Here is a 14,053-nt window from a genome sequence, read left to right as displayed (position 1 = left end):
TTTGTTTTATTAAACTGTTTAGAATAAACTCCGCAGTAAATCTGAACCATAAGGTTTCCTTTTTATAGTGCTTAGCAATCCTATTTTACAGTAACAATAAAAAACAACCAGTCATAAAAATTCTTGACCTTAGCACTGCATTAAAAAGGGGGCTTAGGAGATCATTACCCCATGAGAAGGGGCATTTGCTCTGTATTAACTCCTGCAGCTCTGGAGAGTCCTTGCACATTTTTAGGTACCAGAAAGGGAGATAAACACAGTCCTGGGGAAACCCTGGAATATTCAGATTATTTCTAACCTGGGGCAGTCCGCCTTCCAAATGCTGCAGCCAGGTGCCAGGTTTGAGATCCTTCCCTTGGTCCTGTCCTGGGGGAATGCTGGGGTCATGCAGGGATCACAAGAAAAGGAGATACCTGGCCCTCTGGTGTCTCCTGCCTCCCTCACCCCTTCCAGCCCCACAGTGAGGCCAGAAGAGGCAAGGGCTGTGGAAGGGAAGGGCACACACTTGCTCTTCGCAGAGCGCAAGTTGAGCTCCTGAGTTGAACACCCGAGTTGCACACTTGCAGCGCACCCCCTTCCAGCCACACATTGTTCGTGCCCTGCCCCAGATGCAGGATCAATTTGCCAAGTACCTCACTGACTTCACTGCGAGACACAGATCATCAGAGAAGCACATCTGGCCTATTTATGGGTTCCCCTAAATTGTACAATACAGTGCACACTCAGTAACTTTTTAAAGGATGTACAGCAAGCAACAGTGGGATCCTTGTAACTCATGAACAAACAAATATGGCTTGATTAAAAGACCGTGGATGCAGTGGAAATTCTTCCCCTGTTCCCTTGTAAAGCCAGTGTCGGGAATCAAGAGACAGCTACAGGTCATCCACAAACAGGCAAGTTGGAAGCACGATTTGTCTGCCACTGAGCACAACAGTCAGTGCTGCCCTACAGCAGTGCCCAGATGTGACAGAGTATGTAGCAAAAGCCAGAGAAGCATAAAGAAAATGCTCTTGCGTCAGGTCAGACCATTCCTGTAAAAAAGCTTTCTCAACAGCTGGTAGGAGAGCAAGGTAAAGCCCAGCTCCTACATCCAAGCTGCAGGCAGCATCTAAATAACCTCTACACATCATCTTCAATGGAAGAAGAGCCGAGGACAGGAGGTGGCCAGACCAGAGACAGAAAAGAGGCTAGGCAGGTGTAAGCGGTGGCTAACGTCTCCTTCCAGCCTTAAAGACTAGAAAATGGTCCAGCCTTGCCCAGATGCTTTATTCAGACAAAACATCACCTGGGTTAATTCTTTTATTTGCAATAGCTGCCAGCCACAACCTCCTTGCAAGCAAGCCAGCGTTACTCTTAGCAGCACCTTCACATTTTGCAGTTGATCTTGACTATGGGGCTTATTTCCAAGAGGGCAAGTAGGAGGAGGTCACAGATGCTAATCCCGGGTGACAAGGGGTGCAAAAAATTCAGAGCAACAGAATAGATCAAAGTACTATCTTTTGGCTCTGCCACTGCTGTGCCACGTGATCTCCGCCAAACCACTTCACCCAGGCTTTCCGTCTTTCTATCTCACCCATCACTCACTAACAGCTGCCTTAAAACAAAACCAGTAATTATGGAAATATCAGAGAAACTCCATTAAAAGTCTTAACACAGCCTCCTCCTTCTGCCGTGATCTTAAAAATAAAGCCAACTTTAGGGGGGCATAAAATTGTATTTTGCATTTATGTGTCACTGTCTGCAAACTACAGAATTGACAGGTCTGCTTTTGGCATGAGGTGACAGGCGTCTGCTGGGCACTGGAGTAGAAATCCACACATCAAGAACCTCCACTCTGTCACCCACGGGCTGTGTGACTACGGGCAAGTTATTTAACACTTCCCTGCCTCAGTTTCCCTGGCTGTAACCAGGGTTGCAGCTACTCTCCCACCTTGCAATGCTATGGCCTATGAGCTGTCCCCTCACAACTACTGCCGCCATTGTGCTGCCCAAGGTGGCTTTGTTTCATTCCTAAAACCAGCTAAGCATATTTTCCAACACAAGGAAAACCAAGTCTCTGATACTCTGGCTTTACTTACTTTGATTCTAGCACAGAAAATACAGGAGACATCTATATCTGTCCCTCCTTGATAGACAAATTTAATTAACCTTTGCTATTCTGTTCCAACCTATTCTTTCAGACAAAGGCAGTGACCCATAAACAATATGTTACCATCAGAATCTCAACTGCGGTGACACCTAGAGATATAGCCCTATCAGCAGTATCGGAAAATAAACCGCTTAGATTAGCTCCTCCAAGAAATATGGATTGCATTCATGTCACACATGAGCTGTCAGAAACATTAGGATACTTTTAGCATAAATCTGTAGTGTGAAGGGTATATTATGAATACAGTATATAATACACTGCTTACACATAAAATGGGGATTGTGTTGGGTGTCTTGCACAAAGTGTATATATTTACACACACACACACTTTACACCTTCCTCTGGACAGTTAGACTGCACATTTCTGAAAGATGGCCAGGCTTATTGGAGGAAAAACTGTGCCAGAAGCTAGAAACAGGTTGTAGAAGTTGAAAAGAGCAATATTTTCTACTAGCAAGCAGCTATTCTTAAGAGTTCGAGCTGCCTGCTGCCTTATCACAACTACACTTTTCTCAATTTAGTAAAAGACAGTTTTATATGTTTGCTACTTTTAAAGAAATCCTTAAAAACCAGTCTCCTACCTCAACAATCCTAAATATTTCACTTCCAAAGAGTAAACGTAATTACCATATCAGAAAATTAGTTAAAATATCTCAGTCTGACTCTCACCAACATGTACTTCAGGTTTTTGCTCTAAACTGGTTTAAGGAAACAACAAAAAAAGTTGAAGTTTTGGAAGTGAGAATACTGATTTGCCAAGCCACATTTAAAAAAAAAAAAAAGAACAAGAGGAAAAAACCCACCTCAGAGCATGAAACAGAAATTACATTAAATTGTGAAATTTGCCCAAAACCTCCTAGCCAGCCTTAATCTTTCTCCAAAGCAGGATCCCTGGAGTTACCAGATTAACAAAGAAAACTCAGCCACTGGTCCCCAGGCATGATGGGTGCATCTTGTGGATTTTTAATGGTTCCTACAGCCCGTAGCTAGCGTAGCTGTAGGAATCAGAATACTTCTAAACATTTTTTAGGGATGATGCTAACTCACAAGGAATCCCGATTAACCTTATGCTGTGGGTCACACACCAGCAGTTTCATTGCCAGCTTGGAGAATTAACCTGATTAGACTCAGACGTGTCCATCTATGTTTTACTTTTGTTGTGGTAGAAATGACTGCAGTCATCCCATCATTTTCCAGTTGCTCTTCCTGAGCAGGTGGCAGTGACACCAGTTTCAGAAGCACTAACTTCCACTGTTTACCAACATGCTCTGACTGGCAGTTGGTGAACTCATTTAACTGTTAATTGGATTGAATGCACATAAATTTCTGTTGTATTGAACAATTATGAGAGCTTCAAGTGAGGGTCCAGACACTCACACAGAACTGGAGTGAAAGGATATGCACAGTAACTACCACATCTGCTACGTTTCCTCTCTGACCTAAGCTTGCCTTTTCTATCAGGTGCAACACCAGACATATCTGATTATGTGCCTTAGAGCTGGCAAAAGCAGCAGAATATAAATGACTGAAAGGTCTTGACCAAAACTATAATCTTCATTATGCTTATCAAATCATGATGGATATAGCTTCTGTGATAATTATATACAAATGAACAAAACCTACACAGAAATATCTAAAAAAAAAAATCGCACCTGTATGAATCCACTCAAGTACGCGAGCCTCTGCAAAGAACAAAGACTAATGAAATCTGACATTAATCTACATTAAAGATTCAGTGATTCAGTTTATTTGCCAAGGCTCAATGATGCATTAATCCTCATCCCATCCCACACACACTCACACGTTTCCTCCCTGGCTTTTCTCCCTTGCTCCCTAAATTCTGCAACAGCAGGCAGCTGGGCTGCTCAAGGCCTTGTCTGCATCTAGAAGTAATTTTAATTTAAGTATGCAGTTCTCCTTGTGTGGTTACAGTTATTCCACGACAAGCAAGCCTCCACCAACAGAGTCTGGGAATGGCAGGGATCTTGTCCACGCTGCTTAAACTAGGATACCTTCCGGAGAGCACGCGGGTGGCTTACAACAACGAAGAAACCCTCCGGTGTGCTCACAGCTTAGCAAGCTACCCTGATTTGGTCACAGCAGGAATTGCACACCTAACATTCTGGAAAAGAAGGAAGAATCAAAAACCTTGATCAAAACAGTTATAACACTACCAGTCACATAAGCAGACCCCATGCAATGCTACAGGCTTGGGGAAGAGTGGCTGCAGAGCTGCCTGGAGGAAAAGGACCTGGGGGTGCTGGTTGACAGCTGCCTGAACATGAGCCAGCAGTGTGCCCAGGTGGCCAAGAAGGCCAACAGCATCCTGGCTTGTATCAGGAATAGTGTGACCAGCAGGAGTAGGGCAGCGATCGTGCCCCTGTACTCGGCACTGGTGAGGCTGCACCTTGAAGACTGTGTTCAGTTTTGAGCCCCTCACTACAAGAAGGACATCAAGATGCTGGAGTGTGTCCAGAGAAGGGCAACAAAGTTGGTGAAGGGTCTAGAGAGCAGGTCTTATGAGGAGCGGCTGAGGGAACTGGTGTTGTTTAGTTTGGAGAAGAGGAGGCTGAGGGGAGACCTTAGACTTTATCGCTCTCTACAGCTACCTGAAAGGAGGTTGTAGTGATGTGGGTGTTGGTCTCTTCTCCCTGGTAACAAGTGATAGGACAAGAGGAAATGGCCTCAAGCTGCGCCAGGGGAAGTTTAGGTTGGATATTAGGAAAACTTCTTCACGGAAAGGGTTCAGGCATTGGAACAGGCTGCCCAGGGAAGTGGTTGTCTCGATCCCTGGAGGTATTTAAAAGAAGGGTAGACGTGGTGCTTGAGGATATGGTTAGTGGTGGACTTGGCAGTGATAGGTTAGTGGTTGGACTGAATGATCTTAAGGGTCTTTTCCAACCTTAACGATTCTGTGATTCTATGATTCATTCTGGAAGACTGGTTAAGAAAGCCTGTGCAAGTAAAAAGTAAACCCAGTCAGTACAGGCAGCCCAGCAAACATCCTTGTGTAGATACAACTATGTGTTTCCTCTGGAGAGAAACAGCCTGCACAGGTTCACCAGCAAAAACTCCTGAAGGTGTAAGCAAGGTCCAATCCCTCTTTGTGGATCATGCTTTGAAACTGTCCTGTAACTCCTTACCGTGCTTGACAGAGAAACTCACTCATCCTTCTCCATTTAACACTGTATTTTGGTGATCTTCCCTTGCTGGTAATCTTCCATGGGCAGAACCGATGTTTAACCATGTGCAGCTGCTGAGAGCTTGTTCCGCTTCCAGGAAACCATATTCAATGCCACACAGTGTTTTACAACCTTGGCATCACTGTACCCACTGCCATCAAGCATTATTTAGCCTGGCTCTCACCGTAAAACTTTTTATTATTATTTGTGCAATGTTATGCTGTCATAACAGTATGCAAACCCCATGATTCGTAACTCTTCCAGCAATAACAATCCTCGCAGATCAGCCTCTGAGAAACAGCTTGTAAGTTATATGACACTGACCTTGAACTACACTCTGTCCTACTGAACAGGAGAGGTGGGTCCCGGTTTTAGACCATTTAGAAGCTGGGGGTGTCACTTCTGCAGGCAGAAAGTCTCTCTGCACAGACATCTCACCAGAACAGCACTGAGAGATCCCAAAAGGTCTGGCCAGGACAAATAAAAATCTTCGGTGAGGTAAAACCCTAAGTTCACATGGAGGTGAATGGAACCATGTGATACATCCTACAACATGGGAATGAACACCTAGTGCTTGGAGCCTGCTGGCGGAAGGAAAACAGTCCTTTCTGACAACAACCACCTCTTTCTTCCTTAATCACCTCTTCAGTATCACATTAATTTGAGCACCACTTAAGCAGAAGTTAGTTACAGATTCTGCAGGGCCCCAACAGAAAAATGAATGGAAAACATACTATTGCTTTTATTTCTTTAAGGGGTGTCAAAGGCCCCACAAGAAACAGGCAATCTCAGAGTGAGACAATGGACCCTCTAGGCCAAGACTTCTTACCCACAGTCTAGTTTCAGATACAGTACATGACAAAAGAACCAAGAGCGCATCGTCTCCACTCCAGGGTTTAACATATTTTAACACACCCTCATGTATCTGTTCCTCGAACACCATGTGCTAGAATAGTCAACACCTGTAATTTACTTTTATTTTTCCCAAGGAAGTAAAATCACAGAAGCTTCTACTGGCTGGAGGAATGGTGAAGTGTGGAACTAGCAGCCTGCAAGAACATTATTTTCACAACATAAATGTTGCTGCCCTTCATTTGTGTTGTGATAGTGTATCCAAGCACCAGCTAAGCAGTAGGCTCTTACAAGCCAGGTACTGCAAAAGCTTCAGAAAAAGCAATTTTCTGAAATACTCTGCTATGACATGCCAGGTTAACCTAATCAATGAAAATGAAAAAGCTAAAAAACCATTGGCATCTCACCTCATTACCATGCACAAAATCCCACCCCCAGCTTGCCTTGACTAATTCTTCCCCTGATGTGGTGATCAAATTCAGCAGCTAGAGAGGATGCTATCAACTAGCCTATCTGAAAAGGCGTACCTCCATGTACTTGAAGGTGATTGTGGTGAAGCCTGTCAACACACTGAGAGAAGAAAGCTCTCATGGTATGGGCTCACACGGCAGAAGGGAGGGAGGCAGCTCTTTTCCCCATACAGCTGTCCTCAGGGCGAACAGTACTAAATGGAGACTGGTGTAGAGCCATGATCTTACAATTTATGGACCTGCCAACTGTTGCCCCAGGAGGTCCCTGCATTTTCAGAAGGACCTTCCCATTAAAAAAAGTGTCTAATGATAGGAAAGGCTCACTGAAGGTGATATGGACTGCTACAGTAATTGTAATCACCCTGGTCTTAGTTCCACCTCCTCGGTATCAGAAGTTAAAATGCCCTTTCAGAGTTGGTCCCTGTGCCAGAATTGCTAGAGGAATTCTGTCAGCAAAGGGGATGACCCATTTGCTCCCTTCAGAAAGGAGGTTATAGTGGACATTTAATCTTTTGTTGAGTGGTTTCACAACAGAGCCTTTGCAGAAGGCAGCCTGCCCTCTCTTGATGCTCCATAGAAGAGGTCTGTCCTCTCTTGCCCACGGACAAGGGACACAGGCCTGTGCAGACACAGAGGGTGCAGCTTCCAGAGTTTAATCTCAGGCAGAAAAGCACCACTGCAGCCCCAAGGCTGAATCACCTCTGAGCCACTGAAATGGCTCTGCTTACTTTGCCAAGAATTCCCTGCCTTGGCAGATTTCCCCTTTTTCCAGTTTCTGACCAGTACTGAGTTGGAGGCTACAATTATCAAGTCCTAGACTGAGAGGGCTCAGCTGGCTTAATACCCTAACTAATGAAATACACAGAGCTCTGGTGCGAACCTCTTAGGCACAGACTGTAACTTGAGTTACCCAAGTCAAAATTGCAAGCCCTGGAGCTGATACTGCCAGAACACACAATTAGCAACACACCCTGTCACTGCCAGCTGACTGCCACCAACCCACTGCACAACAGCACGGTCTCCTGGGTCTCTTCAGTGCCTTGGATGTGAAAGATGGAAGAGGAAAGAACAGCTTCCTGAAGATCAAAGCCCTACAGAAATGACACCTGAAGCTCCCAGGATGCTATGTTAGGTAATTTGGACTCTTTCTGGAAAACAGTCCATGATCTACCATGATGTAAATCAGAAGATAAAATCAAGTGGGTGCCTTTTACCCATGCTTGTGGTAATCCTCCTGTATCATTGCTTTAATTGTTCTGCATCATAACCACCCATTTCAGCTAACTTTCCTAACATAGGTCCTGGAATCTGGTTCTGGTTTTGCACTGCCATGAAATCAGCAGATAGAAGGTCAGAATCAGGCCCAAGAAGCAGCTTACTGTCCACCTCACCCTTCTGTGTAACACCTCTATAACATCATACCTGCCACTGTTTTCCCGACTGGCTTGGCATGTATGTTGCTGGGAGGCTTCGAAGGCTGTTTTTCATGGCCGACCCTACAATCGTACCCCCTGTCTCACTTGAGGAAGGCTCACTGGCCACTGCCATTTGGTACTGGGAGTAGTTGTACAGGTTGTTATAGTAAGGATACAGGGACGGCTGGTAAAAACTGCTGTAGTAGGTGGAGTCCACAACCAAATCAGACGTGCTCTCCAAGTGCCCTCTGCTGGGGATGGAAGGGATGTCCTGAATGAGCATCCGTCCCTCTGGAAAAGAAAAAAACAAGCCATTATGAAACAAGAGGCTCCATGAAGACCTTTACCTTTCACCTTCTTATGAGCTATTACTTCTCCTGAAGGCTGGGCTCAGGGTAACAAATAGGAAGAGATAAGAGCTGAAAGGGAAACATGGCTGGAGGTTTGGTGGAAACCCTAGTGGACAGACATTCACTCAAAGCTCAAGACCACCTACAGACACCGCAGACTGCAAAACAGGACACAAAACCAGCTGCAGGTTAAGACAGTGTTCTGAGTCCTCAAGCACCACTAGTTGATCTGATGGTGACTTACACCATCTAAGGATGCAGCGTGCTATTATTTTTAAACTGTAATACCGTGCCAAGTTTCTCTTAGCATCCTGGAACCAGAAAGACTCTAGGTACAGGATAACACCATTATCCTGCAGGTGAGAGGACACTTTCTGAGTGTGACTCTAAACAGGCAAACAGCCACAGGCCAAGAGAAAGCTGCAGCAGGGAAAGCACCACCCGATCAGCCAAGGTGTCCTCAAGTACTAACTCTGAGCACGGAGGCCCTCAATCCCTGCCCAACCTCCTAATGCAAATTTAATGCATGTTTACCTACGAAATCACAGAGCAGAACAAGCTCCTACACCACTGGCAAAAGAGGAGGAGAAGGGGATTGTTCATGACTTGCTATCTGCACTCTTGGGTACCTCCAGACCAGAGGCCAGCTGGCTGCACTCCCTGCAGGGTTCCCCTGCAAAGGTCTGCCTCCCCTGTTATTCCCGAAGACGGGGGACTTCTCAGAAGCTGTTTTAGGGTCCCGTTTTCCTCAGTCCAGTGTCAACTGGCGCCTTGCAACACTTAGAAGGATGAAAAAGGAAGGTGCTCTTCAGTACTGTTTCACAGCCAAGTTCTCTTTGACACACAGCAAAAAACTGCCACAAACTTAGAAAGCCTAACTACACAGTGAATATACATTTACATATTAAACAAGGGAGCAACCATAAACCTCATCATCAATGCAGTTCTGGTTCTAGCTTGCATCCCTGTAACCCTTGCCTTGCACCGAACTTTAGGATGTTTGCAGCACAACGGTCCTTTCTGCAAGAAGCTCCTGCTCTTCCCATGATGTTGTCTAACTCCACTGTGGAGCAAAAAAGAATGTGGCTCTCAAGGGCTACCAGTATGGAGGTGACGCAGTATGGACAATAGGTACATATGAAATAAACAGCTCTAAGACTAGACACGTCAGGCAGGCGCTGCCTGGTTTGTTTTGTGCCTGTCTGTTGGTATGTCTGTACCTTGGTTACTCACCTGCCTCTCACGGTCACGGTAACACCTTCCACTGTACTGTGTATTAGCTGCACACTAGATCCAGTGATCGGTTTTGCCAGTTATTGCCATTTACAATGCAATTCTGTTTCGTCAGCTGTAATGAAAGCACTCTGCAATCATGGATAGTTTCCTTCCAGGTCACTAAATTATACAGTGCCCCCATTCAACTCTTGCTGACATTTTGTTGACATCAGCGAACTATACCCATTTATTAGCAAACAGAGCATTTTATGCTTCCTGCATCTGATTTTTCTGCCCCTCAGCCCTCTGCATGCAAGAACCTAGCCAGCTGGCCTTTTTCATTGGGAGTGCCTCTCAAATTTGCAAACAGAACGGAGGGGTCTGCAATGCCACAAAAGACCCTTCACAGTTTTTGGTCTTTTAATATTTTAATGGAGTTTTAATATTGCTATTATTCTGCTTCTGGGCAGGCCTCTCTTCAAAGTTCTTTTGTCCATGCCTTTGACAAAATCAGAACTTAGACCACTGGCACTGAAAAGCCAACAATTCTGTTAAATCACAGCCTGAGCTTGACTCTCCTCCCCAAACCTAGCTCCCAAGTAATGCTGCAGTCCAATTGTTCTGCTTTTCATGCTGAAAATTAGAAGCCAAAAGCAAAATCCTCCAACACATTCCCTGCTGGGATACAGATTTCACATGAGACAGAGATATGCAAGGCAGCCAGCCACTTAACTTCTGTCAGGGCTATGCTACGCCACACAGATGTGCAATTTCTTCTAAAACATTAGCAGCGTATTTCCACTTGCAGTGCATTGTAAGAAGGTATAATACTTTTTGCTGAGAATACTAGCACTAGGAATATGGGGCCTCTTTACACCCACACAGGAAGAGTGAGCCACAGTGAGATGTCAGCAACTAAAAGGAAGGAGGGTAGAAAGTAGCAGGCTTTGCTACAACCTTTGGAAAGGTCTCACGCATTACACTTCCCAATATGTGATGGGCTAGACTAGAACAGTGACCTGCTGGCAGTCATCCCCAAAGTCATACAAGCATCCTTGATGTCTCTGTTATATTAAGGTGGCTGGTAGCGCTACAGCTTCTTCCTGAAGGAAGAGTAGTGGTGGCAGTCTTCTGCTGCATTAAGTAAGAGAAAAAAATATGCTTTTTGCCCCTTCTTCTCTTTTCTACCCTCTGTGTGTGGTTTGAGCTACCATCATTTGCCATTGGAGGCGTAAAAGGGTTGACTTGCTGCCACTCATCTTTGTTTATCTAGCTGTACAACAGTTGCCAGCGGTTCAGTGCTTAGGGCTGTTACGAATCCACCAGAACCTCCTCTGCTTTCCTTCTGCTGTCCCTCCACTCTCCAATAGCCTCTACAGTATTATCAGCTGCCCTCTTAAGACTCAGTGTAGAGCCAGTCACCTGCTCGTTCACCCACCCATGCACCCACATACATAAATCCCCAGACGTCAATAGCCCGGGAACCATTCTGAGCTACAGCTGCACCACAGGGATGTGCACCAGTGGATTAGTAGAAAAAGCAGGAGCCACAGCAAAGGGGAAAGTTTGAGTGAAGGGACAGACACACCCAACTCCATACAGAGCGAGGAGTCCTGTGATAGTGCTGGAAAGATGGCCAGTAGAATTAATTTTCCCTAAATCCCAAGCCACATCACACTCCTGAAGATGGAAGGACTGGCAACATCTGGCAAAGACCAGGAGAAAGCTGCCACACGCTTCAACTCACACCTTCCCCCGAATTTAGGAGATGAGTTTTTCTTTGATGTCATGCCTTGGGACAAGTCTGCTTTTTTTTCTGCAGCAGCTGGAGGCGATTCAGTGCTTCACCCAGGAGAAGGGAGACATCTCATACAAGACATAGCTTCATGCCATCTGGACTGTGGGCGGATGTTGGGTCAGACCAGGTCAAAGCATCCCAGGGATTACTCTAAACTTCTCACAGTCCTGAACCGGTCAGCTTGAGGGAAGGGTGCTTCTGGAGATCTGAGTTCTTGCAGGTCCTCAGCAACACTGGCAGGCACCGGGTCAAGGGCAGATCTGCGGTCCAGCTCTACCCTGTCTGAATCAAGTAATTTCCTAGTGCTAATGCATACATCATACATATACAACATGTATAGAACATACACAACTGTAAATATATTAAAGGGAAAGAGTTTTGCTATTAATGGAGAAAGCCCTGAACATCTTGAGTTTTTTCTGGGCAATGAAAGCTCAGGAAGGAGAAAGCAGGTCAGACCAGCTGGTACCTACATGAGGTACCTTCAAAGAAGTGCTGAGTCCCAAGGGGAGCAGAATTAAAGGCCAAAGAACCTTGCTAAACTGCCTTAGGGTTTAAAGAAAGCACTCAGAGATCTGCCTAGAGAAAATTTCATGTTTATGATATGCCCAGGGGAGTTTTCGCCCTATCCATGCCGGTTCTCTCCAGCTGAAGTCTGCTAGCCAGCTGGCAGGCAAGCACACTGCTTCTGGGCTGCTGCATTCTCAGGCATGGCCACTGTTTGCTGAATAGGGCAGATCTATTGGAAGCAATGGCGGTAGCTAAACTTTAACTGGGGTTCCTCTGGTCAGCCTTTGGCCTGTACCTGTAATTCTCAATTCCCACCTAGTGGCTGAACCTTCCCACAGCCTCGCCTCCAACCGCTCAACATGCCCTCCTCAAGGGAGGCTGTCAGCCCGTGGCTGCATTTGCTGCCAGCAAGGAGAGAATACCAAGGTTAAGAAATCAGCTTTCAGCTTTCCTCCCCCCCCAAAATGTAATTTAACACAGCTGAATGGCTCTGCTGGCAAAGAGAGGGTCTTCCGCTGCCTCAGAGCTTGCCACACTACAACACCTGCACATGACGGGCAACCCTGAAGTCCACTGCTCTATGGGCAGCAATTTTTAAGGAATTAAGCTCTCAACAAGGCAACTGCTGCTGCGCCATTAGACTCCTACTCTGCCTCTCCACCTGCCCTTTACAACAAGAGGGCTGCTGCAGGAGCCAGGCTCACGCCTTGGCTGTCTTCACCCTCTACATGGAAAAACTGGGAAGGGCTCCTGGGTCTTTCCCCTGCCACTAGCCACAAATTTGAACATTTTGCAAGTTGCAAACAGGACACAATTAAAAACATGGGACTGAACCTGTACAAGAAGGAACAGAAAATAGAGTGCAAATAAAAAAAAAAGAGTTGTTAAAATTTTCACTCAGTTTTCAGAACACCAAATCTACAACATAGGGCTGTCAGAGGCTCTCCATATGTGAGCAACGCTGTTGCACTGAGTCAACAGTATCCCTTCATGCAGTTCTGCCCTTGGATCTCTAAGCTCTTTTCTATGTCTCTACTAATTCCTGTAGAGAACCGATGCTACTTTTTTTGCACTATGTACACAGTGTGAAATATGGCCCACTCTTTCATAGAAGATCAATATGATGCACGATAAATACTGTTATTGATCTTGCAGTGTTGTAGACGACTCTCCAGCTCTATGGCATATTAATAGTAGTTAACCAGTAATTCATTTCAGGACGGCTGGGATTTTCCTTTAAGGAAGGTGAGTTCTCAGGGTCAGTTACACATATGGGTCTTACACATTCAGTAACCTATGAGGGGCTCCTGCCTTCATTTAGCAGAGCATGGTGAAAAACAGTGGTCCAGTCCTCAGTTAATGTAAATCAGTCTCAGACCATTTACTTCAATAAAGCTATGGCGATTTACACGAATTGCGGATATGCATGGCAAAATCAACGCAGAAGCCAGCATATAGATCATTCTTTCCCTTCTTACTTTTTGGGAGGAGAGAGAGAAATGTAAGGGAATTTACAGGAATTTTTATCATCATCTCTGTCTCACAGATGCAAACATGTTCTTAAGCATATACACTGAGAAATGCAAACACTGAAGTTCTGTCTGCAACATTCACTCATTCTGCACCTATGGATGGGGTATTTTCTATTCCTATTGGTACTGTTAAGGGCCAGTTATACATCTTACTACACACTGATAACAGTAATTCAAACATGCCTGGCCAAGCCTCTGAAGCTGAGGTCAAATGGCACAGAGTCCATACCATTAAACCTTCTCAGCACCTAAAACAGGGTGGTAGCACCGAATTGCCTACTGGTAATGGTTACTGGACCACATTTAGGAATCTGGGGGAGAATATTAGTCAGTTTGGAAAGGACGGACACCAGGAACTGTCTTAAAAATCAGGATAACACATACAGTCATGTTTCAATGTCTGGGAACATGCAGTGGCATGGTTCAATTTACTTATGTGGCCATAACAGCTGATTAGTCTCCATCTGTTTGTATATTTCCGAAAAGGGATTCTGTATATGCAGTGTGGCAAGAGAATTTCACTGCCTGCATTTATTGACATGAGTTCTTATATACACCTATGGTTAGCAGTTTCTATTTC

The 14,053-nt window shown here is 45.3% G+C and overlaps 1 protein-coding gene across 1 annotated transcript in view; it reads right to left on the bottom strand.

Moving 5' to 3' along the window:
• The window catches only part of DMRT1 (doublesex and mab-3 related transcription factor 1), a 61,041-nt gene that overhangs the window by 29,075 nt on the left and 17,913 nt on the right, over positions 1-14,053 (bottom strand). Inside the window, exon 3 of the mRNA XM_064438168.1 lies at positions 8,076-8,359. Within this exon, the coding sequence (XP_064294238.1) occupies positions 8,076-8,359 (284 nt within the window). The remainder of the gene's footprint in view (positions 1-8,075; positions 8,360-14,053) is intronic.

The sequence above is a fragment of the Phalacrocorax carbo genome, chromosome Z (genome assembly GCF_963921805.1).
Source record: "Phalacrocorax carbo chromosome Z, bPhaCar2.1, whole genome shotgun sequence".
NCBI lineage: Eukaryota > Metazoa > Chordata > Aves > Suliformes > Phalacrocoracidae > Phalacrocorax > Phalacrocorax carbo.
This window is presented reverse-complemented; position numbering and strand designations above follow the sequence as displayed.